Below are 25391 nucleotides of genomic sequence, written 5' to 3'. Positions count from 1 at the left end.
ACTGTAAGGTCTACACCTGTTGTATTCGGCGCATTTGACTAATGCAATTTGATTTGATTTGTACACTAAAATCTCTGTTTTTTGACATTAAACAAATGTCCCCAAAATGAATTATACACATCTGGTCCTTATAGTGTACCGCATACGTGAACACACATATGCTGCTATGTCCCAAATATGTTGCTGATGCATTTTAAACATCCAACAGATGGGCGGGATTATGGCACCATGCAAATCATGCGAACACATAATATTCAGGGTTTCAAATGTAAAACTGAGTCATCTGCACCACATGCTAAATCATATAGAACATATATAATATCTGAATATAAGGTTAAAAAATGCATGCAACCAGTCCTAGTTTAGAAACAAAATATAGTCATTACGTTATTTCAAGGTAATTCAGCTATAATGCTATATACCTAAGTTCTTTCAATAAATAACTTATCTTGTCATACGTTAACTCATCCTTAAGTATCACTTCAATGATACTGAAATACGAAACCAAAATGTTAATAATTATATAAGACCTGAAGTGGTAGCACTCACCTTACCGTTTTCTTCCTTCACTGTATTTTCTCAAGCGGTAGAACTGACCTTACCGTTTCTTTCTTCCACTGTATTTTCTGAAGCGGTAGAACTCACCTTACCGTTTTCTTCCTTCACTGTATTTTCTGAAGCGATACAACTCACCTTACCGTTTCTTTCTTTCACTGTATTTTCTGAAGCAGTAGAACTCACCTTACCGTTTTCTTCCTTCACTGTATTTTCTGAAGCGGTAGAACTCACCTTACCATTTTCTTTCTTCACTGTATTTTTTGTACCAGTAGAACTCACCTTACCGTTTTCTTCCTTCACTGTATTTTCTAAGAATCTATGACGAGATGTAAAAATATGAGTTAACTTACCCTTCATAACTCTCCCCTCTTCAACCCCTAACCAATGAGAATTTTAAGGCTTGATGAGCAGAACAGCCATTAGGTCCAATTTTACTACTACAACAAAAAAAGGAACGATATAGAGAGTTATGTGACCTATTACATTCGTAGACCAATGATACTGCTATGTCTTCAAAAGTGCTGTCAGTCTGTATCTTGAATTCCCTAGAATTTCTGTCTTTACAATCTGTGTCAGAGGACACCTGATGTACATTATAAATCAAAATCCTAATTTCTCTTTGACATTTGACAAGCCAAAGAACATATGCTATAAAACCAGGCAGGCAAGGACAGTATAGCTTTAAGAAAAATTGGGTGATTCAGGTATTGCGTGAACACAATTCAGTATAAAATGGTCAACATAAAATTGTTAGAAGGAATTCTCAAAACTTAGTATCAACTCTTAATCCTGTAGAATCATATTGACAAGTGATCTATAATCTGCAGAGAGCAGAGATCTTTGTTAGCTATGTTCCCTATTAACCATCTACAAATACCTCGATAATCTATAGCGCCCTCGGTGCCTCTGTTGCTACCCACCCCCTCTGCATATCCTCCCACCGTTTGGTTTAGTAGAGATTTCAACAACTGCAGGGCTCAATCAAAACATGTCAGCATCACATTCCTAGAATAGACATCGATCCAGTGGTTCGACACAAGGCCAATAGATAGACGTGTGTTGCATGCTGCCTCTTACTGACTGGGTAGAATAACAGCACCACTTAATCAAGATTTCTCTTCCATTGCTAGCAGCCGCTTGGTACTGTATCATCTGGGAGGATGATACACTACCCTGATGATGTCATTTTAGGGTTTCTTTGATAAGCAACCTTTTAATGAGATTAGAAATAGTGCAAACAACACCAAACCCGCGTTTCAAGTGCCACCTGCTGGTTATTAGCTGAAGAGGAGAGAATGTCACTCATGTAAATTATCTCTTCTGAAACCCCTGTTTTTTCTTGTGTCTTTTTATTTTGTCTCGTACCTAGTAGGCATCTCAATGACTGTAGTCAGTGGTAGTGATGTTCCATTCAACTTGACAGTTTTAACTCACATTCCTTTTCTCTGTGTGAATGTCTGTTACAGAGCCTTCTGATCCAAAATATACCAAGATGAAGGTGATGAAGTCGAAAGTGACAGATAAATCTGCCGAAGGGCAGAAGGGTAAGTGCAATGTGATGGATTTTTCCTCTGAACAGTTGAATCAAGACAGACAACCACCCAATGCAGTCACACACAGGCAAAGGGTAAATAACAAAAAAGGCAGTAATCATAGCCCGTTATTGATTGCCAAGATACAGTTGCTGGCATAAAAATGTTAGGTTGTGCTGTATTGACAGAACAATTGTTGCAATGCGTGTGCAACACGGTGCTCCAGCGTCTTCTACTGATAGTTTGCCAGTAAATCGAGGTATGTAAAGTGTATCAATTAGACCGTCCAATACACAACTAAGTGAAGAGAAGATATGAGATCATTTTCAGTACAGATGACATTTAGATAGTCATAAATGACAAGCTTCGTCAAGAACATCAGCTAATAATGTCTTCTGCTCTTGTGCTATCGAGAGGAAGTTGAAGAGATCCTTCAATCCAAATATTTGTGCACAATCATCTGGCTTCCAAAATCATACAGGACCACCCTGATTAAATATTAACAACACCTGCTACAGTGTCAATTATACTAGGAATGAAGATATTGCCGAAAAGGACCATTCTCCAGAAGAGCACATGAAGAAATACAAACTGCTTGCTATTGCTTCAATCAGTTTAAAAGGTGAAGTAGCAGTCAAATCACCCTGTCAACCCTTCTAGTGAACCAATCATGTCAAACACTTCCCTGTCAACACCATCATAAGGCAATATCACCAGCCAGTCATTGGGTGATATTGGAAAAGGAATTGGCATGAATATATTTCTGATTCAGCAGAAGAACGAAAAAGAAGAAGTTTATCGTGATTATGAAGAGTGAAGAATGAAAAGTGCTGTGAATTGTTTTATTTACTTGCAGTTTACAAAAAATACATCACAAAACTGTAAGACAACACGCTTATGCTAGAAAAACTAAACTGAAGAACTGATTTAACATCAAGAGAAATCTGTCAAACCTGTGCTGAATGCTTGACAACATATCTACTTAGTCAACAAATCTAAACAGAAGATTAAGTTTGAGATCATATTTGACCAGTAAACTGAAGCGTTTAAAGAATTTTCACTGTGGGGAAGATTGAAATGGGAAGACTGGACTCAAAAGATGGATGTCTGACAATAAACTGTTTGGTAGAAGACATAATCTGATATCTCATCTTCCTCAGCTGTTTTCCAAATCAATTTACAGCCAACTATTAATATGCACTGTAACTGGCACAGAAAAGGTCTCTCAACAGCCCAACCCTATGGACGACCACAACACATTAAATGGGACCTTATTGGACTGGCATATCTGATATCTGATACACCAAAGTTGGTCAGCAGGTTTAGTATAATTTAACACCACTAGTTCTTAGTTAGTATTAATAGGCCATCATCATAGAGAAAACATACCTTGTATGCTAAATTTTAAAATATATAACTAAGACTAAGACAAGCAGCATAAGGACTTAGGAAACAATATAATTGCTGTTAACTCCATGATCTGATGTACTCAGAAATTCGTAATGGTTACAAATGTATATATACAATTAATCTTCCAAAATGTTTCTTTCAAACTTTTGTTCCATCAAATACTCTTCTGAAAAACCTTAGGAGGTTGGTTCTCTCCAAGTTGTGTGTGTTGGATGTTTCCCTTGTCCTTGTGTTTAATGTTAATCGTATGTATCTATGTACTGTTTGTGTGGATTCATAATCCTGTCGAAGTTCCCAAGCCTCTCTCAGGTGCTTTTGTCGGGATTAATGTTTCCTGTGCATTTTCCTTTCTCTTGCTGTCATGTTGCTTGTAAAGTGGATGGTGCTGAGGGTGCTATGGAAAAGCCCAAACACAAAAAAGGTATGCGAGAGAAAAGGAAACTCCAGCAACTTGAGTTTCCATTGATGTGTCTTTCTCTTTGTACAATCTTAGAAAAAAGTTTCCACTGTGGAAAGGGTTCTACACTGAACCCAAAAGGCCTCTACATGGAAACAAAAAAAGGGTTCTTCTAATGGTTATCCCATGGGGAAAGCTGAAGAACCCTTTAAGGTTTTAGATAGCACCTTTTTTTCTAAGAGAGTATGCCTTATACTTTTTTTTCTGGGTGTTTTACTGTACCAAAGCATTGTGGATGAAAGTAATGACTGTGTTGCATGTAGGCCACTGTATACATCATCATATGAATGGTGTAATTCGTGTACTTGTATGACTCAAACTTTCAGCAGATGCACTTCATTGTAGAATTCTAAACAAATGACAAATCCATTAATACTGACAAACTATCCCTAAGGGGCATTGCGGATGATTGCTATGAGGTCCTTATATTGTCTTGCAACCTAACTGTAGCTTGTGCAAGAGAATACAAGTTGAGTATGTGGGAGGACAGATTGGGCCCTTCATGACCTAGGTTTTAGGTTATGGGCTTCCAGAAAATGTTCTTACAGACAATTAACATCTGCATGAAATTTTTTTTGCTCATGATTACTCATCAGTGCTGTGAAATTATATTTGTGTTCAGTTACAGTAGTCAAGTAAAACAGAGAAATATGGATGGAAATAGTATGGATGACCAAACATAATTTGAAACAGTTGGGGTCAGATTGACTAAGTATGTGCAGCGGCGCTAAGTTGCAGCTGTTACAATAAAAAGAGACATCACATTAAAGCTGAAATCCGTCAAGGGGGAAACAGCGCCACTGTTCACCCCAGCCCCTTTGTTATTGTTTTGTTTTGTTGATGAAACAGAGGAGAGGAGCGTCCAGCATCGTGGCATTGTTTGAAGTAACTTATTTGTTGATGCAATATCTCTAACAGGACATGGTAGTTTCACCAACTACAGATTTCAGCTTTAAAAGAAAAATGTACAGTACCATAAATATTAAGAGAACAATGATGCATTGATCTAAAGTGAAAATAATAATAACATCATGTTTTTTGCTTAGTTGGCTTCATTTTGGTATGAAAATAACACGCGCAAACTTTGCATATAGGTGTATTTTCTTGCTAGATGTGGCATGTGATTTAGGGCAGTATTCCTGACCTGATACTACTAGTCTACTCCATGTTTTGGTGTATCAGCCATTGCTTTAACAAGACTGTCTTGGGCTTATTAGTTGTACTATGACTACTTCTACAGTAATATTAGGTCCGAATCTGGCCCTCAATCCCTTACATTCAAAAAGTCATATATTACATGATATTATTAGGTATTAGACATTATGGGTGTTAGATTTGGTCAACCATTAATGCAAATCTCAATTGTTTTAAGCAGTAAGTGCTAACAATGTTATCAAATAATTATGCAATTTTGTAATGATGTATTTTTTTGTGTGTGTGATCAGTCAAGAAATTCAGATCAAAAGTCCCTGGAGTTATGATCACGCAGTATGTGGAGGAAATACCAGAGGGGAAAAGCCACCCTGACTTCACCCGCAAGCCCATCGCGTTGACCATTCAGGAGGGTAAGGAACAGTTAATCATGTAATATTCTGCATTAACAGGCATAGCTTTCCTATTATACTGCAATACATGTTATGTGTTCTGCTACTGCCTTATAAACAAAGAGGGAAAAAAAACAAATGTAATATTCCAAGCTGCAGCACATAGGAATTGGGTCAACCAAAATGGGAACAGTGACCCACTGCAGCGGGGGTGCTGATGGGATTAACATATGTGGTCCTCTGTAGCTCAGTTGGTAGAGCATGGCACCTGCAACACCAGGAGAGTGGGATTGATTCCCAGGACCTCCCATACGTAAATAAAAAATATATAAAATGCACACATGACTGTAAGGTGCTTTGGATGAAGGTGTCTGCTAAATGGCATATATTATATTTTGTCCTGACTAAGACAAGCAGCATAAGGACATGTAGGGATAGGCCCGATTGCATTACTTTACATCTCAGTTGAGACATTTATATCATTTGGAGTAGGTTGCACAGGCTTCAGGCCATGACATGTGACAGTGGTCATAAGGCATGTGATGTATGGTGGAGTCCACAAAATGCAATCCTTACAGATGGCTCATATCAACTTCATTTGCAACAGAAATGAAATGTAGACTCTACATAATTTATGATTATGATGACCTTCTATGCCCTACCCACTCACATACCAAATCCTTATTTAACCTTGCACACTTAGATTGGTGACACAACCTTTAATAGAGGCAGACTGTTAAGCTCCTTATTAAAGCATATGCCATAATTAACGCCTAGCTCTTTCATCATTGGGGGTAGTTGTATAATGAATGTTACACATCATATATGGTGAAAATGCAATGTATTCAATAACATACCAAACAAATACAGTCCGACCTATCGCACTAATCCTTATGTAAAATTGTATCACCAAAAGGATGGACTAATTAGACACTCAAATACGAACATATAGTGGACATCAGAAGAAAAACACAATGGTACAAAATGCTACTATTTACGAGTATTCTATGACTCTAATCACAAATCAGGCAAGTTCGGGGTGTTCAAAGCCATTGTGTATGGTGAACCTACACCCAAAGTGACATGGAACCGAGCAAATGGAAAGATAGACGATCCACAGAAGTTCCAGAGCAAGTATGACGAGGCGACTGGTGAACACACCCTAGAGGTAAGCATGTTTATCACCATTCAGCACCAACTGGTTCTTATACTCAAGTCCCCTCCTTTTTACTCCAACCTTTATATTTCAACCCTTTAACATGAAACAATGTATTAGAATAATTATTGGTTACATTTCTAGATTTTAAAATAAATAAAACAATTACCCTTGAAGTATATTTCAATTGATTTGTTTTATAGACCTTAACAGCAGTCGATGGTAAGTACGTAGTTAATACATTATCAATTTGCTTACAGATCCCCAAAGTATGTACAGAAGATGCCGACACGTACAAATGCTTTGCAACAAATGAGTATGGAAAGGCTGTTTGCACTATCCAGCTGAATGTCATTGAAGGTAAGACACACAAAAAGAGAACTCTAACACATCTAATCTAAATCTCTCTTAAGCAATATTTATCTTGTCAAGCAAGTGCATTCTAATGATTTAAAAAGAATGATCAACACTTTAAGACATAAACATTATTAATCCTTTCTGTCCAGTTGGATTCAAAAAGACGAGGGAAATAGCCAAGTCCAAAGAAGAACAAGAAGCACTCAAACCTGGGTCTTTTAGAACAATGTTGAAGAAGCGGTAAGAGAATGTATTACATTGTACTTTATTAACAGGTTGTGTAAATAGGTCTTGAACGGGTATTTTAGTGGTTAAAATTCACAGTTTCCTAACTCCTAAACCTTTCAAACAGACAACCCAAACCTCTAAAAAGAAGGTAACAATAAGTTAAAGCTCTCTGTTTGAAAAGGGTTCAGGTCTGGAAAACACGCCCTAAGTGACAGAGGGAAACACGATGCTGAATAGATTTGTATAACAGGAGACAATTACTAAATACAGGCTGCAACTCTGCAATAGCAATTTAAATGAATGCATGCATGGTAAATTATCATCCTGTGTGACTAAACACCTCCCTCTGCAACTGGATCCTGGACTTCCTGAAGGGCCACACCCAGGTGGTAAGAATAGGTAACAACACATCCACCATGCTGATCCTTAACACAGGGGCCCCTCAGGGGTACGTGCTCAGTCCCATCCTGTACTCCCTGTTCACTCATGACTGCATGGCCAGGCACGACTCCAACACCATCATCAAGTTTGCTGATGATTACCAACAATGATGAAACTGTCTATTGGGAGGAGGTCAGAGACCTGGCCATGTGGTGCCAAGACAACATCCTCTCCCTCAACGTGATCAAGACAAAGGAGATTGTTGTGGACAACAAGAAAAAGAGGACCGAGCACGCCCCCATTCTCATCGACGGGGCTGCAGTGGAGCAGGTTGAGAGCTTCAAGTTCCTTGGTGTCCACATCACCAACAAACTAACATGGTCCAAGCACACCATGACAGTCGTGAAGTGGGCACGACAAAACCTATTCCCCATCAGGAGACTGAAAAAATTTGGCAATGGTCCTCAGATCTTCAAAAGGTTCTATAGCTGCACCATCGAGAGCATCCTGACTGGTTGCATCACTGCCTGGTATGGCAACTGCTCGGCCTCCGACAGCAAGGCACTACAGAGGGTAGTGCGTACAGCCCAGTACATCACTGGGACCAAGCTTCCTGCCATCCAGGACCTCAATATCAGGCGGTGTCAGAGGAAGGCCCTAAAAATTGTCAAAGATTCCAGCCACCCTAGTCATAGACTAGGTAGCTCTGCTACCGCACAGCAAGCGGTACCGGAGCGCCAAGTCTAGGTCCAAAAGGCTTCATAACAGCTTCTACCACCAAGCCTTAAGACTCCTGAACAGCTAATCAAAGGGCTAAACAGATCCCTCTTTTACGCTGCTGCTACTCTCTGTGTATTGTCTACGCACAGTCACTTTTATACTCTACCTATATGTACATATTGCCTCAATTACCTTGACTAACATTGACTCTGTACCGGTACCCTCTGTATATAGCCTTGCTATTGTTATTTTACTGCTGCTGTTTCATTATTTGTTACTTTTATTTTATATTTGTTACTTATCTATTTTTTACTTGACACTTTTATTTCTTAAAACCTTTTAAAACATTGTAGGTTATGCACTTTTAATTAAGCATTTCACTGTACACCTGTTGTATTCGGCACATGTGACAAATAACATTTGATTTGATCTGCAGTGGAGAAGTCCATGAGCAAAAGCCACTCGAATCTGAAGAGAAAATTTGGGAGATCCTGATGAGTGCCGACAAGAAAGATTATGAACAAATCTGTGCTGAGTATGGCATCACTAATTTCCGTGGGATGCTGACAAAACTGGCTGAAATGAAAAGGGAGAGAGAGGTGGAACAGGCACAGGTATAGTACTATGCAATATCTTTTTACTGGTGTTATTTTGAAGAAAACACCAATAAAGTAAAAGGGAGAATGTGTCAGTTACCTGTTTGATTTTTCAAAGATCTTATGGTTTCTCAGTCATTTTACCGTACCTTTGATATTTGTCTGTTTCAGTTTATTGAACATATCAGTTTGCTCAAACACATCGAAGTCAATGCTGATGAAAATGCAACGTTTGAAATTGACATGGATCTTAAAGATGCCAGCAGCAGGATTTTCCTCTACAAGGTATGAACGCTCATACCAAACTGTTCAATAGCTCTCCTGTTTATTTCATTTACATAAGTATTCAGACTCTTTATTCAGTACTTTTCTTGAAGCACCTTTGGCAGCAATTACAGCCTCTAGTATTTGTGGGTATTCTTGGGCTTCTGTGTCACCACTGTCATGACCTTGGCCTGTGGGTAAGGTTTATGACCCCCCATAAATACCTTTCTCCCTTTCCTCTCTCTTGACTCTACCGAAGGACTCTTGAAAAGCCTTTGTTAAACATAGAGAGTCTGGGAACATCAAAAGGTGGGGGGAAAGGAACCATATTTCGATAATCCAACCAGTTGAAAATATGCGTTGGTACTTAATGAATAGGATGCCAGATCAGTTGGCATCTGAGACATTCTTACTAATGATAGGATGACATAAACTGTATCTTGGAAAGTCTGCACATTATAGTTATCAGATTCACATGGAATTGTTGTGCAATTTAAATGTTTAAATATGAAACTATTTGTGAAAAGATGAAATGTACTTTTAGCTTCCAAATGAGAAGAATTGGGTTTTCATGAGTGAACTATGCTCAACTCAGTGGCCCCGCCCATGTGAAGAGACATTGGTTATAAACTATGAAACATGCCCTTCTCTCCCCTCTTATATAAAGCCCTTGATGAAAATTGTACTTCTTGTTCCGAGGACGATAGGACGACGGTCCATATGTTAAAAGGACTAACATGTCAACTACAGAACTAAGCCAATCTCAGCGTGAGCTTTGGTTGCGAATGGTATGAACTTTGAACTCTTATTCACTAAAGAAGTGAGACATCCTAGCCGTTGAGTTAGCAACAGCAGCTGTAAATGTGGGCTAGGAAAGGATGGACAAAGGATCTGTCCAAACAAACAACACGATACTACAACATATCCAGTTTACCACCAGAGACACTCTTCAAAGGAAAAGGAAGATCTCTGTTGGGCAACACAGCCTTCCATCTACAACCAACCTATTGAAGTGCAGCTCAGAGTAAATATTTATTGCATTGTCCTTTTCCAAATATGTGGTTATTTAGAATGCATAAGATTCTGTATTTACGATAGCATAGCTTCTCCCTTTGCTCTTCAGTCCTCCCGCGCTTTCATTCAAGCCCAAATCCCTCTCTTTGTGTAACCAGCTCTCATACAGGTTCCGTCCCCCAGGGACGTTTTCTTGTAGGACATAATTAGTAATCAATGTATGATCCATTCTGTGTTTATGTAATTCTGTGTGATTATTTAGGTATTTAGTAAATAAATAATTAAACCAAAGTTTGTATTGCTGATTCAACTTGTTAGCCAGGGTTCGTGAAGATAACCAAGAATTCTATGATGGTCAGATGAGACTGAAATAAGGTGACGATTAATATTGACTGCTATTGATGTAAAAGATTACTAGGTCTTTAAGAGTTTATTCGGAAGATAACAGCTCTATAACTTCTCTAGGGCCAGCGGGACGAAATCGTCCCACCTACGTAACAGCCAGTGGAATCCTGTGGCGCGTTATTCAAATACCTTAGAAATGCTATTACTTCAATTTCTCAAACATATTACTATTTTACAGCATTTTAAAGACAAGACCCTCGTTAATCTAACCACACTGTCCGATTTCAAAAAGGCTTTACAACGAAAGCAAAACATTAGATTATGTCAGCAGAGTACCCAGCCAGAAATAATCAGACACCCATTTTTCAAGCTAGCATATAATGTCACAAAAACCCAGAAGACAGCTAAATGCAGCACTAACCTTTGATGATCTTCATCAGATGACAACCCTAGGACATTATGTTATACAATACATGCATGTTTTGTTCAATCAAGTTCATATTTATATCAAAAACCAGCTTTTTACATTAGCATGTGACGTTCAGAACTAGCATACCCCCGCAAACTTCCGGTGAATTTACTAAATTACTCACGATAAACGTTCACAAAAAGCATAACAATTATTTTAAGAATTATAGATACAGAACTCCTCTATTCACTCGATATGTCCGATTTAAAAATAGCTTTTCGGTGAAAGCACATTTTGCAATATTCTCAGTAGATAGCCCGGCATCACAGGGCTAGCTATTTAGACACCCAGCAAGTTTTGCACTCACCAAAGTCAGATTTACTATAAGAAAAATGTTATTACCTTTGGTGTTCTTCGTCAGAATGCACTCCCAGGACTTCTACTTCAATAACAAATGTTGGTTTGGTCCCAAATAATCCATAGTTATATCCAAATAGCGGCGTTTTGTTCGTGCGTTCAAGACACTATCCGAAAGGGTAAATAAGGGTTACGAGCATGGCGCATTTCGTGACAAAATATTTCTAAATATCCCATTACCGTACTTCGAAGCATGTCAACCGCTGTTTAAAATCAATTTTTTATGCCATTTTTCTCGTAAAAAAGCGATAATATTCCGACCGGGAATCTGCATTTAGGTAAACAGACGAAAGAAAATAAAGCATGGAGTCGACTCGGGCACGCGCCTAAGCCCATAGTACTCTGATCGGCCACTTGCCAAAAGCGATAATGTGTTTCAGCCAGAGCCTGCCTCGATATCATTCCGCTTTTTCCCGGGCTCTGAGAGCCTATGGGAGCCGTAGGAAGTGTCACGTTAGAGCAAAGATCCTCAGTCTTCAATAAAAAGAGCCCAGATGAACAACAACTTGTCAGACAGGCCACTTCCCATATAGAATCCTCTCAGGTTTTGGCCTGCCATATGAGTTCTGTTATACTCACAGACACCATTCCAACAATTTTAGAAACTTTAGGGTGTTTTCTATCCAAATCTACTAATTATATGCATATTCTCATTTCTGGGCAAGAGTAGTAACCAGTTTAAATCGGGTACGTTTTGTATCCGGCTGTGAAAATACTGCCCCCTAGCCCCAACAGGTTAATCATGTAATATTAATTACAGAGAAATTATTTTATAGAATAGCATGTCATATCACTTAATCCGGCATAGCCAAAGACATGACACCACTCTACCATAAAGACGTGATTGGTGAAGTGCTGACAAGATGGTTATCCTTCTGGAAGGTTCTCCCATCTCCACAGAGGAACTCTAGAGCTCTGTCGGATTTACCATCAGGTTCTTGGTCACCTCCCTTACCAAGGCCCTTCTACCCCGATTGCTCAGTTTGGCCGGGTAGCCAGCTCAAGGAAGAGCCTTGGTGATTCCAAACTTCTTCCATTTAAGAACGATGGAGGCCACTGTGTTCTTGGGGACTTTTATGCTGCAGAAATGTTTTGGTACCCTTCCCCAGATCTGTGCCTCAACACAATCATGTTCTGGGAACTCTACGGACAATTCCTTCGACCTCATGGCTTGGTTTATGCTCTGATATGCACTGTCAACTGTGGGACTTTATATAGACAGGTGTGTGCCCTTCCAAATCATGTCCAATCAATTTAATTTACCACAGGTTGACTCCAATCAAGTTGTAGAAACATATCATTACATTACATTACATTACATTTAAGTCATTTAGCAGACGCTCTTATCCAGAGCGACTTACAAATTGGTGCATTCACCTTATGATATCCAGTGGAACAACCACTTTACAATAGTGCATCTAAATCTTTTAAGGGGGGGGGGGGGGGGTTAGAAGGATTACTTTATCCTATCCTAGGTATTCCTTAAAGAGGTGGGGTTTCAGGTGTCTCCGGAAGGTGGTGATTGACTCCGCTGTCCTGGCGTCGTGAGGGAGCTTGTTCCACCATTGGGGTGCCAGAGCAGCGAACAGTTTTGACTGGGCTGAGCGGGAACTGTGCTTCCTCAGAGGTAGGGGGGCCAGCAGGCCAGAGGTGGATGAACGCAGTGCCCTTGTTTGGGTGTAGGGCCTGATCAGAGCCTGAAGGTATGGAGGTGCCGTTCCCTTCACAGCTCCGTAGGCAATCACCATGGTCTTGTAGCGGATGCGAGCTTCAACTGGAAGCCAGTGGAGAGAGCGGAGGAGCGGGGTGACGTGAGAGAACTTGGGAAGGTTGAACACCAGACGGGCTGCGGCGTTCTGGATGAGTTGTAGGGGTTTAATGGCACAGGCAGGGAGCCCAGCCAACAGCGAGTTGCAGTAATCCAGACGGGAGATGACAAGTGCCTGGATTAGGACCTGCACCGCTTCCTGTGTGAGGCAGGGTCGTACTCTGCGAATGTTGTAGAGCATGAACCTACAGGATCGGGTCACCGCCTTGATGTTAGTGGAGAACGACAGGGTGTTGTCCAGGAATACGCCAAGGTTCTTAGCACTCTGGGAGGAGGACACAAGGGAGTTGTCAACCGTGATGGCGAGATCATGGAACGGGCAGTCCTTCCCCGGGAGGAAGAGCAGCTCCGTCTTGCCGAGGTTCAGCTTGAGGTGGTGATCCGTCATCCACACTGATATCATATCATATCATGGATGATCAATGGAAACACGATTCACCTTAACTAAATTTATAGTCTCATAGCAAAGGGTCTGAATTCTTATAAAATAAGTTTCAAAAACCTGTTTTTGTTCTGGCATTATGGGGTATTGTGTGTAGATTGATGAGAAAAATGTTTCATTTAATCCATTTTAGAATATGGCTGTATGTACCATAACAAAATGTGGAAAAAGTCAAGGGGTCTGAATACTTTCCGAATGCACTGTATCTACTTCCCCAGAGTCAGATGAACTTGTGGATACTATTTGTATGTCTCTGTGTGCAGTTTAAAGGAATTTGCCAACTAAATTTAGCGCAAATGCTAAGTAGAGTTAGCGCAATGACAAGAAGTCTATGGGAACAGCTAGTTAGCATTGGCTCACAAAACTACCTCCAACTTCCTTCATAATGGACGCAAAGATATAAAACTGGTATCAACGAGTTCATCTGACTCTCGGAAAGTAGATTAAAAAAACGATAAAAAAAGTAAACGATATATATACTCTGCAGGATGGTATTATGGTTCCTTACACCGTTGAGATGGAAGAAGAAATGAAGCACCAACTGAAACGAGTTGGCAAAAAGTTCATTTTCACGATCAAAAATCTAGACCCGGCAGATGCTGGTCTCTATTCAGTGGATGTAGAGGGAGTTAATGTTTTCTCCACGGATTTCAAAAGTGAGTACAAATGCAAATCGCAGTCTAAATAGAGACTAGAAAAAATACTACAGTAATATGATTATTACAAAATATTGAATGATACTATGTGGAATTAAAGTTTAACAAGAGCATACATCATACTATACATTTTGGGAATTACAGCATTTAAGGACTAGAAATGCAGTATTTGTAAAATTGGTGTTTGAAGAATTTGAGAAGCATGACAATGTTATTGTGTGAACTGGATTGTCTTAGTATGTATTATTCCCTACTCTCTTTCCATCTTTCAGTTCCACCTGTAAATTTCGCCGTCAAAATTCAGGAGGTGAAGGCAGAAGAAAGACAAGATGCCATCTTTCAGTGTGTCTTAACTGCACCTATGGCTGAGATTAATTGGATGGGCAAGAGTGCCCCGATAGAAAATAATGACAAATTTGAAATCACAGTGTCTGAAGACAAGCTCATCCACAAGTTGCTAGTGAAGGATTGTCAGCCTTTGGATGCTGGTATCTACGCAGCTGTGGCAGGTATCCATTCCTGTAATGCCTGGCTTGTGGTGGAAGGTGAGGTTATTCAATTTTCTCATGGAATGTTTTTGAACAATCTTTTAGCATATCAGTTGTATTCTTAAACCATATAAATGAACGGTGAATCACACACGTCACTGGCTACCATTATATTAAATAGCTCGCAAATTCTCTGATTTAGTTGACAAGAACCCTGCGAACAAAGGCAAGAAGATAGCTCGCAAAACAACCCAGGCTGGAGGAGGTGATTTGGATCTGGAGAAAATAGCAAAGGAGCAGGCGGAAAAACACAAGAAAGACATGGAAGAGAGGATGGCGGAAGCAAAGATAAAGGCTGCTGAGAGAGGGGTCACTGACGCAGCTGCCCAGGCTGAGAAAGAGGCCGCTGATGCAGCCGCTAAAGCCGCCAGAGAGGCATCTAGGGCTGCGGAAGCTAAGGCAAAGGCTAAGGCAGAGAAAAAAGCTGCTAAATTAAAAGATGCTAAGGAGAAAGCAAAGGCAAAGAAGAAAGCCTCAGGTGGTGGAGCTGCAGGAGGTGGGGCTGCAGGTGGTGGGGCTGCAGGTGCAGGAGCTGCAGGTGCTGGGGCTGAAGGTGGTGGAGTTGCAGGTGATGGAGCTGCAGGTGGTGGGGCTGCAGGTGGTGGAGCTGCAGGTGTTGGGGCTGCAGGTGGTGGAGCTGCAGGTGGTAGAGCTGCAGGTGTTGGGGCTGCAGGTGTTGGGGCTGCAGGTGGTGGGGCTGCAGGTGTTGGAGCTGCAGGTGATGGGGCTGATGGAGATGCTGGATCTGGATCGGAATACGATGACATAGTAGTAAGCACAGATGAGTCTGATGAGGAAGATGGAGCCACAAAAACAAAGCGTGTGAGAAGCCGCCAAGTTGTTCCAGACACGGTCATAGGTAAGAAACTATATCTTCCTCTGATAATATTTTGAAGTAGTTTAAATGGGAGACATTGTGGCCAGTTTCCCGGACACAGATTTAGACAAAAAAACACGTTCAATGGAGATTCTCCATTATGCATGCTTTTTAGTTCTGGGAAACTGGCCCATAGAGTATATCCACTACACTAAGTATAGTTCACCCAGATGTCATATTTCTATGACTGGGATGACTGTCTCAAGGTCATTAACACCAGATTGTAATTGAAGTCACTGATTGACCAAAGAGGATTCATTTAGGTAAGGTAACCTCTAAAAGCACTACTTAAATGAATACTTTGGGCTTTTGGATATTAGGCCCTTTATCTATTTCACCTGAGAGATGAATTTGTGGATACCACTTTTCTGTCTCTGTGTCCAGTATGAAGGAAGTTAGAGCCTATGCAAGCTTATGCGAGCCTATCCCGAGTGGCGCAGTGGTGTAAGGCGCTGCATCTCAGTGCTACAAGCGTCACTACAGTTACCCTAGTTCAAATCCAGGCTGTATCAAAACAGGCCGTGATTGGGAGTCCCATAGGGTGGCTCACAATTGGCCCAGCGTTGTCCGGGTTTGCCCGGTGTAGGCTGTCATTGTAAAATAAGAATTTGTTCTTAACTGACTTGCCTAGTTAAATAAAGGTTAAATATAAAAAAAGAAAAATGTTTAAAAAATATGCCAACAAGTGTTAGCACAATAACTTCCATCCAGTTAGTTAGCATCTTCCTTCAAACTGCATGCAGAGACATAAAAATGGTATCCACCAGTTTATCTGGGGAAGTAGATACAGGGCCTCATTGTCAAAATCCCAAAGTATGCCTTTAAGAAGTACCTACCATAAAAAAGCAAGTAAAGGACACACACCCCTGACAAGTCAACTAAGATTCAAATCATCAAATCATTCGTTTTTGTGTGCATCCATTTTAAAATTATGTTTTTTTGTTATTGCTTTGGCCTCCAGTCTTTATTTTCATACATCCATGTATATAACAACTGACATACAGTACCAGTCAAAAGTCTGAACACACCTACTCGTTCAAGAGTTTTTCTTTAGTTTTACTATTCTCTACATTGTAGGATTATGCTGAGCGCCAAAAAAGTGTTAAACAAATCTAAATATATTTTATATTTGAGATTCTTCAAAGTAGCCACCCTTTGACTTGATGACAGCTTTGCACACTCTTGGCATTCTCTCAACCAGCTTCACCTGGAATGCTTTTCTAACAGTCTTGAAAGAATTCCCACATATGCTGAGCACTTATTGGCTGCTTTTCCTTCACTCTGCGGTCCAACTCATCCCAAACCATCTCAATTGGGTTGAGGTCAGGTAATTGTGGAGGCCAGGTCATCCGATGCAGCCCTCCACCACTCTCCTTTTTGGTCAAATAACCCTTACATAGCCTGTAGGTGTGTTGGGTCATTGTCCTGTTGAAAACAAATGATAGTCCCACTAAGCGCAAATCAGATGGGATGGCATATCACTGCAGAATGATGTGGTAGCCATACTGGTTAAGTGTGCCTTGAATTCAAAATAAATCACAGACAGTGTCACCAGCAAAGCACCCCAAGACCATCAAACCACCTCCTCCATGCTTCACGGTGGGAACCACACATGCAGAGATAATCTGTTCACCTACTCTGCGCCTCACAAAGACACAGCGGTTGGAACCAAAAGTCTTACATTTTGACTAATCAGACCGAAGGACAGATGTCCACCGCAGATTTCCACTGCAAGCATGCCCATTGCTTGTGTTTCTTGGTCCAAGCAAGTCTCTTCTTTCTATTGGTGTCCTTTAGTAGTGGTTTCTTTGCAGAAATTCGACCATGAAGGCCTTGTTCACGCTGTCTCCTCTGAACAGTTGATTTTGAGATATGTCTATTACTTGAACTCTGTGAAGCATTTATTTGGGCTGCAATTTCTGAGGCTGGTAACTCTAACTTATCCTCTGCAGCAGGGGTAACTCTGGGTATTCCTTTCCTGTGGCGTTCCTAATGAGAGCCAGTTTCATCATAGCGCTTGATGGGTTTTGTGACTGCACTTTCAAAGTTCTTGAAATTGTCCAGATTGACTGAACTTTATGTCTTAAAGTAATGATGGACTGTCGCTTCTCTTTACTTATTTCAGCTGTTCTTGCCATGATATGGACTTTTGCCAAATAGGGCTATCTTCTGTATACCACCTCTACCTTTTCACAACACAACTGATTGGCTCAAATGCATTGAGAAGGAAAGAAATTCCACAAACAAGGCACACCTGTTAATTGAAATGCATTCCAGGTGATTACCTCATAAAGCAGGTTAAGAGAATGCCAAGAGTGTGAAAAGCTGTCATCAAGGCAGAGGGTGGCTACTTTGAAGAATCTCAAATATAAAATACATTTGATTTGTTTAACACTTTCTTTGGTTACTACATGATTCCATAGAGTATGTGTTATTTCATAGTTTTGATGTCTTCACTATTATTCCACAATGTAAAAAATAGTAAAAATAAAGAAAAACCCTTGAATTTGTAGGTGTGTCCAAACGTTTGACTGGTATTGTATATTATTGTCAAAGGAGATGCAACATCTAATTATGTGATTAGCTTGCACATTTTGGCATATTGTAGTTTAAATGATTATTAATCAACATCAGTACATGGAACATGGTCTGATTTGATCATATTAATGAACTAGCAAACCAACTTCATTACAAATGTGTTTGCCTTTAAAGCAAATACAAAATTCACAAGGTAAATACATACAATTGAAATTGTTTGACATCAACTTGAAATTGATGATCACCAATAGATGATGATGATGAGGAAGCTTCAAGTGAGCAATCGGGGAAACGTGTGAAACGCACAAGGCAAGGCCCACTGCTCAAGGAAGAGATTGTTGGTAAGATTTTGTGAAGGTTGCATTTGATGAACATGCATGGAAACAGGTTGGTTTAATATCAAAGTCATTTGTCGGAAATGACTTTGGCACACCGGGCCTGATAAATTAAGGAAATCTTTGTTTACTCAAAGAAATCCTAAACGTAATATTTACACTGACATTTAGGATTAATATTAACCCTCAAATGTATGATGCGTTTGTTATTGAAGTTTATATACATTATATCAAGGGAGATAAAAAATAATAATAATTATGCCATAACTGTCATTCAAAATAGGTCCCATACTCTATGACTTCATATGTAGTCAGAAAAAATTGACCAAAACTGTGGCATTGTAGTTAAACATAACATCTGCCACATTATGATGTACTAATTGTCATAATTTGAAATACATTTTCATAAATCCATAGGCCTACTTGTTTACTTTAGAGTGGACTGTTCTACACAATATAGTGATACACTTGATGAAGCAGTTTGTAAAATGCATACACATTGCAGGTCACCAACCATGTCTAAATAATGTCCAAACCAACAATTACTGTCTCTAGCAGAAGCATCCATCACTTTGTGTCTGAACCTCAGATAAATACTTAGTAGGGAAAAATTGAATTTCCAACTAAGTCGAGCTCGAGTACCTTTCTCTGAAAGTACTTAGTTGGTTGTGTCATCTTTTTTTCTTTTGATTATTAACTGCCTTCTAAATTTAACAAATAATAACAAGCACAGTTAACATACCTCTTATTAATCTTTATGTAAAATACAAAATGTACATAGCATGTACATACTTATCCTTCACTCTTTGAAATACAAATATGACCTAATGTTTGTGTTTTATATGCCACGTGTGTGTGCTTCGATGTTTCATCTGTATGTTATTTGTGTGTTGTGTTGACCCATTTGTGAATGTTTGCTTTTGAAAAAGGGGCTCTTTATTTTTCCTTTATTTAACTAGGCAAGTCAGTTAAGAACAAATTATTATTTTCAATGACAGCCTAGGAACAGTGGGTTAACTGCCTTGTTCAGGGGCAGAACGACAGATTTTTACCTTGTCAGCTCGGAGATTCGATCTTGCAACCTTTCGGTTACTTGTCAAATGCTCTAACCACTAGGCAAGGGGCTCTCTTTTCATTACATAGATTGGTGAAGAAATTTGCCAGGTTACTTATTCAAGTACAACAAAAATAAGTTTTAGGTAAAAGGATATTGTCTTCATATTTCCTCAAAATGTTTTTTATTTTGAGGAAAATGTCAATTACATCCAGCTACTAACCAGAGAAGTTATGGATACGTAAGGCTTGTCAGTTTCTGGAACTGTATTGGATAAGTAATTGGAAACTAATTCTTCACCACCCCTTCCGTGTTAAAGTTATAGTTGTTGTGCAATTGTTATTGTTGCTATTGTTGCTTTTGTTGTCGTGGATGTTGTTGTTACTGCTGTTGTTACTGTTACCATTGGGGTTCTCTTCAACGCCTTACCCAACAATAGTCGACAAATAATCAATGAGTGATTGACAGTGATTATAATAATCATTACTAGGAAAGACAAATAGTAATGGCACAGCCACAAATGCCAAAGTCCAAAAAAGAAAGGCAAAGAGCGCAGGTGGTGCTGGTGGTGCCGGGCCAGCAAGCGGTGGTGCGTCTGCCAACAATGACGAGGCTGCAAGTGGCGATGAGGCTTCAAGTGCCGATGAGGCCAACGAGCCAGCAGAAGCTGCTAAGCGTGGCAAGCGCACAGGCCGCACAAGGCCAGGCCCAATACTTCAGGAGACGGTCATTGGTAAGATCATGGATACTGCATTGACTACTGCATGGGAGGCACCCTTCAAGGATCAAAGTCATTTGATAAAACAAATGACTTTTCCGGTCTGAGGCTGGGCTTACAGAACACACGTGTGATCATTCAGAATAATGCTGGGTTTAATCATTACCTATTAGATCCCTGACCCTTTTGGATGATGGTGTTCTTGAATAAGGGTGGCTTTAACAATGGTTAACAATCCATACTTCACATTGACATTGATTATCATACAGCACATTTACATGTATTGTAGATGTTTCATAATTGATAGGTTTGGGAGGAACTTTTTTTATTTTATTAAACCATGTAGTTTACAAGTAATTTCTAGCAGGGCATATTAATGATGGATGACAAAATTGCATCCATGTCGCCGCCTTAGTGTTTGTGTGTGCTACAGTATGTTTAAAAAGCATCTGTGTTCATAGTTTGTTTGTCTTAACAAACATTCTTGCCTGTGTAACCTATTACTGAAATAAGTGTTGCGAAATCCCCAAAATGTGGTCTCATTACTAAAACATAATCACGTCAGAAGATCACAGAAGACTCAAACCATATATTAAGGAAGATAAAAATGAACATGAAACGTCAGCAACTCATGAAAATATACGAAGATTCAAGTATGAATACATAAGAATGGATTTGATGGTTTGGAAGGTGATGTGAAAATATAAGAAGAAAATATTTAAATCATTATTTGAATATGTTGGTAACCCGTTGTATAAAAGTGATACTACCCTCGACTTCGTCTCAGGCCTAACAACACCCGTACCAATATATCCTCCAAACACAGGCTTCTCGGGCATTATCACTTAAATAAGAAGAGCTCAAGCTTTAGAAAGAGAAACAAAGATATATGAAGACTTCTTGCTTTGGAAGCCGCCTGGAAGACAAAACCTCATGTTTTAGAAAGTGACATGAAAAAAACCTGCACCTCTTACACACAACCATTGTCATAGCCAAGAATTGATGGCTACATTTTTTCACACAGTACACTGTAGATATGAATATCTCTTGTCAATTATCACCTTGACCAAAGAGCTATGGCAGCAAACAAGAATGAAGGCCAAGACTGAAGAATTATACCATGAACTCATGCCATACCCAGGCTAACAGAAAGAGAATATAACGGAAAATAAAAACATATCAACAAGTTCCTGAAATAACAATATGGAAAAACTCAATCTTCAATATTTTGCTTAAACAATCAAAGCAGAAGAAGTGGCATTGTGCGATCTTCATCTACACTGAAGTTCAACGCCGTCTGTTTTTAATCCATCACACCTCTTAAATAATTTAAATTCAAACATCACAATTTACATTTGAACATGTATTTTATACATAAACTGCTAAATAAAATACATGTAATGAAATAAATGTAAACAGTAATGTATGATTCAGGATTCTGAGGACTCGGAGCTTAGGTAAGTCAGTACACTAAGATGCCATTGTATTGTATGCCATACATACATGCATGCATGAACTGTATAACAAAGAAAGATTGCAATGAATGTAATTATTTTACTTCATATGAATTCCAACACTCACCCTGCAGGTAATTACATAAGGGTGAGCTGCAATTTAAGCACTGCCACTAACTTTAAATCTGGTAAATCCTCCAGACCCTGGTGTTCACTTCACCCTTGGGCTTTCTGACGTCACCGCCATTGTGGGAGACCCAGCTGAACTTGTCTGTAAGCTGAGCAAGGAAAATGTTGATGGGGTATGGTACCTGAATGGAGAGGAGGTGAGCGTCTATATTGCAGTATAATTTAGCCAATCACCACTTCAATACATATTATTATGCTGGCCATAGAAAAACACCAATACGTTATTATTATTATTATTATAGTTTAGTCCTTATATAGCGTTTAGTGTTTGTGTTTTGACCTAATATTAGTTGTTTTAATGGCCATTGCAAATGCAGACGAGATTTAAGAGATATATCAGCCTAAATATTGTGTTTTGCTGTTCAGATTGAACCCGATGATGTTCTTACCATGTCTAAAGATGGATTCTTCCAATCCCTGAAAATCAGCAAAATCTCAGAGGACTATGCTGGAAAATACAAATTTGAGGCAGATGGGCGTAAAACAGAGGCCATGATTGTTGTTGAAGGTCTAAATCTATTTAACTTTCTTTTTCTTGCATGTAATCTTAGCACTAGATTCATTATATTTAATAACATTCTTAAATTCACTCATTATATTATTGTACCTTTCTTTTGTAGATCCACCTAGATTCGACCCAGAGGAATTGAACAAGTTTAGTGTCCCAATCGTTATTAAAAAAGGTCAAAAAGCCACTTTCAAGATACCATTTGTGGGTCGGGATCCAATGAAGATCCAATGGTACCATGAAGGCGAGGAGCTCTCAGACGACACAAACATCAAGATAGAGCATGGAGAGGGTTATAGTCAACTAACTCTTAACAAGTTACAGCGCAAAGACACTGGAGAAATCAAGTTCAAACTCAAAAATGAGTTTGGAACTGTTGAGGCCTTTGCGAAGATCGTTGTAATTGGTACGTTTATTCTCTCTGGGTCCAAGCAAGAACTTCTCTTTGATTTGGTGTGAATACTTGATTGTTACAAGTCACTTAGGACAATTTTATTTTTCAAACTATGTATTTAGAATACAGTGCAATATGGATACCATTTTTACTTTTCTGCATCCAGTAGGAATGAAGTAGGTGGTAGCATGTTAGCTATTCCGGTAGACGTCCAGTCATTGCGTTAAAACTAGTTCGTATTGGCTCGCAAAATCTAACTCTTAACTTCATACTGCATGCAGAAACATACAAATGGTATCCATCAGTTCATCTGACTCTGGGTAAGTAGATAAATTGCCTAAATATTGCACTGTCCCCTTAAGTTCAGGAAGAAATTTTATGATGCTAAGAGAAATAGCACAGAGAGTAAAAGCTGCATCTGTTTCTTCACAGACAAGCCCACCCCTCCCATGGGACCTCTGGAGATTATTGAAGCCTCTCAAAATGCCATTGAGGTGAAGTGGAGGTCCCCAAAGGATGATGGTGGCTGTAAGATACTAAACTACATCCTGGAACGTCAACAGATAGGCCGCAACACCTGGAAAAAGCTGGGTCCGATCGGTCCAGAGGCCCACTACAAGGACAGTGATGTGGACCATGGTAGAAGGTACTGTTACAAAATCAGGGCCGACACTGAGATGGGCACCAGTGAGTTGATGGAGACAGAGGATGTCCAGGCTGGCACAAAAGGTGGGCGCATAAATTGGTGAGGCCAATTTAGGGTGATTCAGGATACTATGTGTTATTTTGTAAATCTCAATGTGCATTGTCTAGTACAGAATAACAATACCACATTTTTAAATGCTGAAATTAAGTGACTTATTTTGTATATATATTAATACAGAACCAGAAGACAGTTGTTGCTAAACCATATTTCTGTACATAGCATACGCTGGACCTCCTTCTGCACCCAAAGTGGTCAGTGCCTTCAAGGACTGTATCACTCTGACATGGAATCCCCCTTCCAACACTGGAGGAACCAACATTCTGGGATATAACATGGAGAAACGCAAGAAGGGAAGCAATCTATGGAGCCCTGTCAATCCTGCAGATGATATTATAAAAGGTTTCACCATTTCAACTTCTGTTTTAATGTATTGTTCTTTTCTTGTTTACCTCCAAATACCAGGAAACATGTTTATTCCATACATGAAGTATTAAAGTTTCACCCACAACTTGCGCTATTGTTTGGTATATATGCTTGTACCACAGAGAAGGAGTTTGGTGTGAAAGACGTGATAGAGGGCATGGAATACGAATTCCGTGTGGCAGCTATCAACAACTCTGGAGCTGGTGAATTTGGCACTCCGTCTGAGTTTGTGTTTGCCAGGGATCCAAAAAGTATGTCATACTCAATGGTACTTTGTGTACGTAGATATTCTTTCAAATTAATCCATAGCTTTAAGAGACCTATTACTTTGTCACTGTATAATTTCAGAGCCCCCCGGTAAAGTCATTGACCTGAAGGTGACAGACTCCACCTACACCACCTTGTCCCTGGGTTGGACTAAACCAAGGGAGGAAGAGGGGGTTGAGGATGAAGCCAAGGGATTCTTTGTGGAGATCAGACCAGCTGAAAGCCCAGAGTGGGACCGCTGTAACAATAACCCCATCATCATGACCTCCTTCACAGTGAAAGGCATGAAGTCAATGGCAATGTACTGGGTGAGAGTGATTGCCACCAATGACGGGGGAGAAGGCAAGCCGCAAGAGCTGGACAACTACATCCTGGCTATGCCTCCCCCTGGTAAGACCTTTAATTTAAAACATCCCTGTTGGCATCAACATATTGAGGTTATCTAGTTTGATTGCAAGCACCCCCCCACCCCCCCAACTTTGACTGTGTAGACACAAAAAATGTGAACGTTGTTCTTATGCTTTTGCATCATCCAGTCAGGCCAAGATTCACTGATCAAAAAGTCAAGAGTTTCATGGTGGTACAAGCAGGGAATTCTGCACGATTCAACATGAACTTTGAGGTACAGTGTAAATATGTTGTTTTATTTCTATGTCTAAAAGAATATCCACTTTCATACAAATGGAGAGAACCCAAATGAAGTATTCACCAGTTGTATAACATTGTTATGTAGATGTAGTGATTACATTCTGATATTCTTCACAGGCCTCCCCTTGGCCAGATGTCACCTGGATGAAGGATGGCATGCCTGTGTCCAAACGCGTTACCATCAGTAATGCTGAAGGGGCATCCCAACTTTTGATTCCTTCTTCAGAGCGCTCAGATACAGGAATCTATACCATTATGGTCAAGAATATTGTTGGCCAGGAGACATTCAGCATTGAGATCAGAGTTACAGGTGAGATGCTGATAACATGGCTGACTGCGGTTTTGTTAATAACCAAGTTGAAAGCAGTTGAGGTCCAGTGTTAATCATTCATCACATAATTATTTGTGGTCCGATCTA

The 25391-nt window shown here is 39.8% G+C and overlaps 1 protein-coding gene across 7 annotated transcripts in view; it reads left to right on the top strand.

Annotated features, from left to right (window-relative positions):
* igfn1.1 (immunoglobulin like and fibronectin type III domain containing 1, tandem duplicate 1) overlaps positions 1-25391 on the top strand; it is a 33664-nt gene that overhangs the window by 5781 nt on the left and 2492 nt on the right. For 2 of the 7 annotated variants that reach the window (XM_014133789.3, XM_082959443.1), the window contains exons 2-23: positions 2025-2102; positions 3877-3921; positions 5403-5522; positions 6530-6669; positions 6918-7017; positions 7164-7254; positions 8780-8957; positions 9111-9224; positions 14146-14314; positions 14587-14859; positions 15005-15721; positions 18529-18618; positions 20157-20399; positions 22040-22164; positions 22394-22535; positions 22648-22941; positions 23362-23658; positions 23855-24034; positions 24181-24309; positions 24407-24715; positions 24862-24947; positions 25091-25283. In XM_014133789.3, coding sequence (XP_013989264.3) covers positions 2051-2102; positions 3877-3921; positions 5403-5522; positions 6530-6669; positions 6918-7017; positions 7164-7254; positions 8780-8957; positions 9111-9224; positions 14146-14314; positions 14587-14859; positions 15005-15721; positions 18529-18618; positions 20157-20399; positions 22040-22164; positions 22394-22535; positions 22648-22941; positions 23362-23658; positions 23855-24034; positions 24181-24309; positions 24407-24715; positions 24862-24947; positions 25091-25283 — 4087 coding nt within the window. In that variant the 5' untranslated portion in view covers positions 2025-2050. The remainder of the gene's footprint in view (positions 1-2024; positions 2103-3876; positions 3922-5402; positions 5523-6529; positions 6670-6917; positions 7018-7163; positions 7255-8779; positions 8958-9110; positions 9225-14145; positions 14315-14586; positions 14860-15004; positions 15722-18528; positions 18619-20156; positions 20400-22039; positions 22165-22393; positions 22536-22647; positions 22942-23361; positions 23659-23854; positions 24035-24180; positions 24310-24406; positions 24716-24861; positions 24948-25090; positions 25284-25391) is intronic. The other 5 variants (XM_014133791.3, XM_045691893.2, XM_014133790.3 and 2 more) reach the window with 4 other exon arrangements.

This window comes from Salmo salar, chromosome 12, assembly GCF_965601325.2.
Source record: "Salmo salar chromosome 12, fSalSal1, whole genome shotgun sequence".
Lineage (NCBI taxonomy): Eukaryota > Metazoa > Chordata > Actinopteri > Salmoniformes > Salmonidae > Salmo > Salmo salar.
Note: the sequence above shows the minus strand (reverse complement) of the source record. Positions and strands in the feature narration are given on the sequence as shown.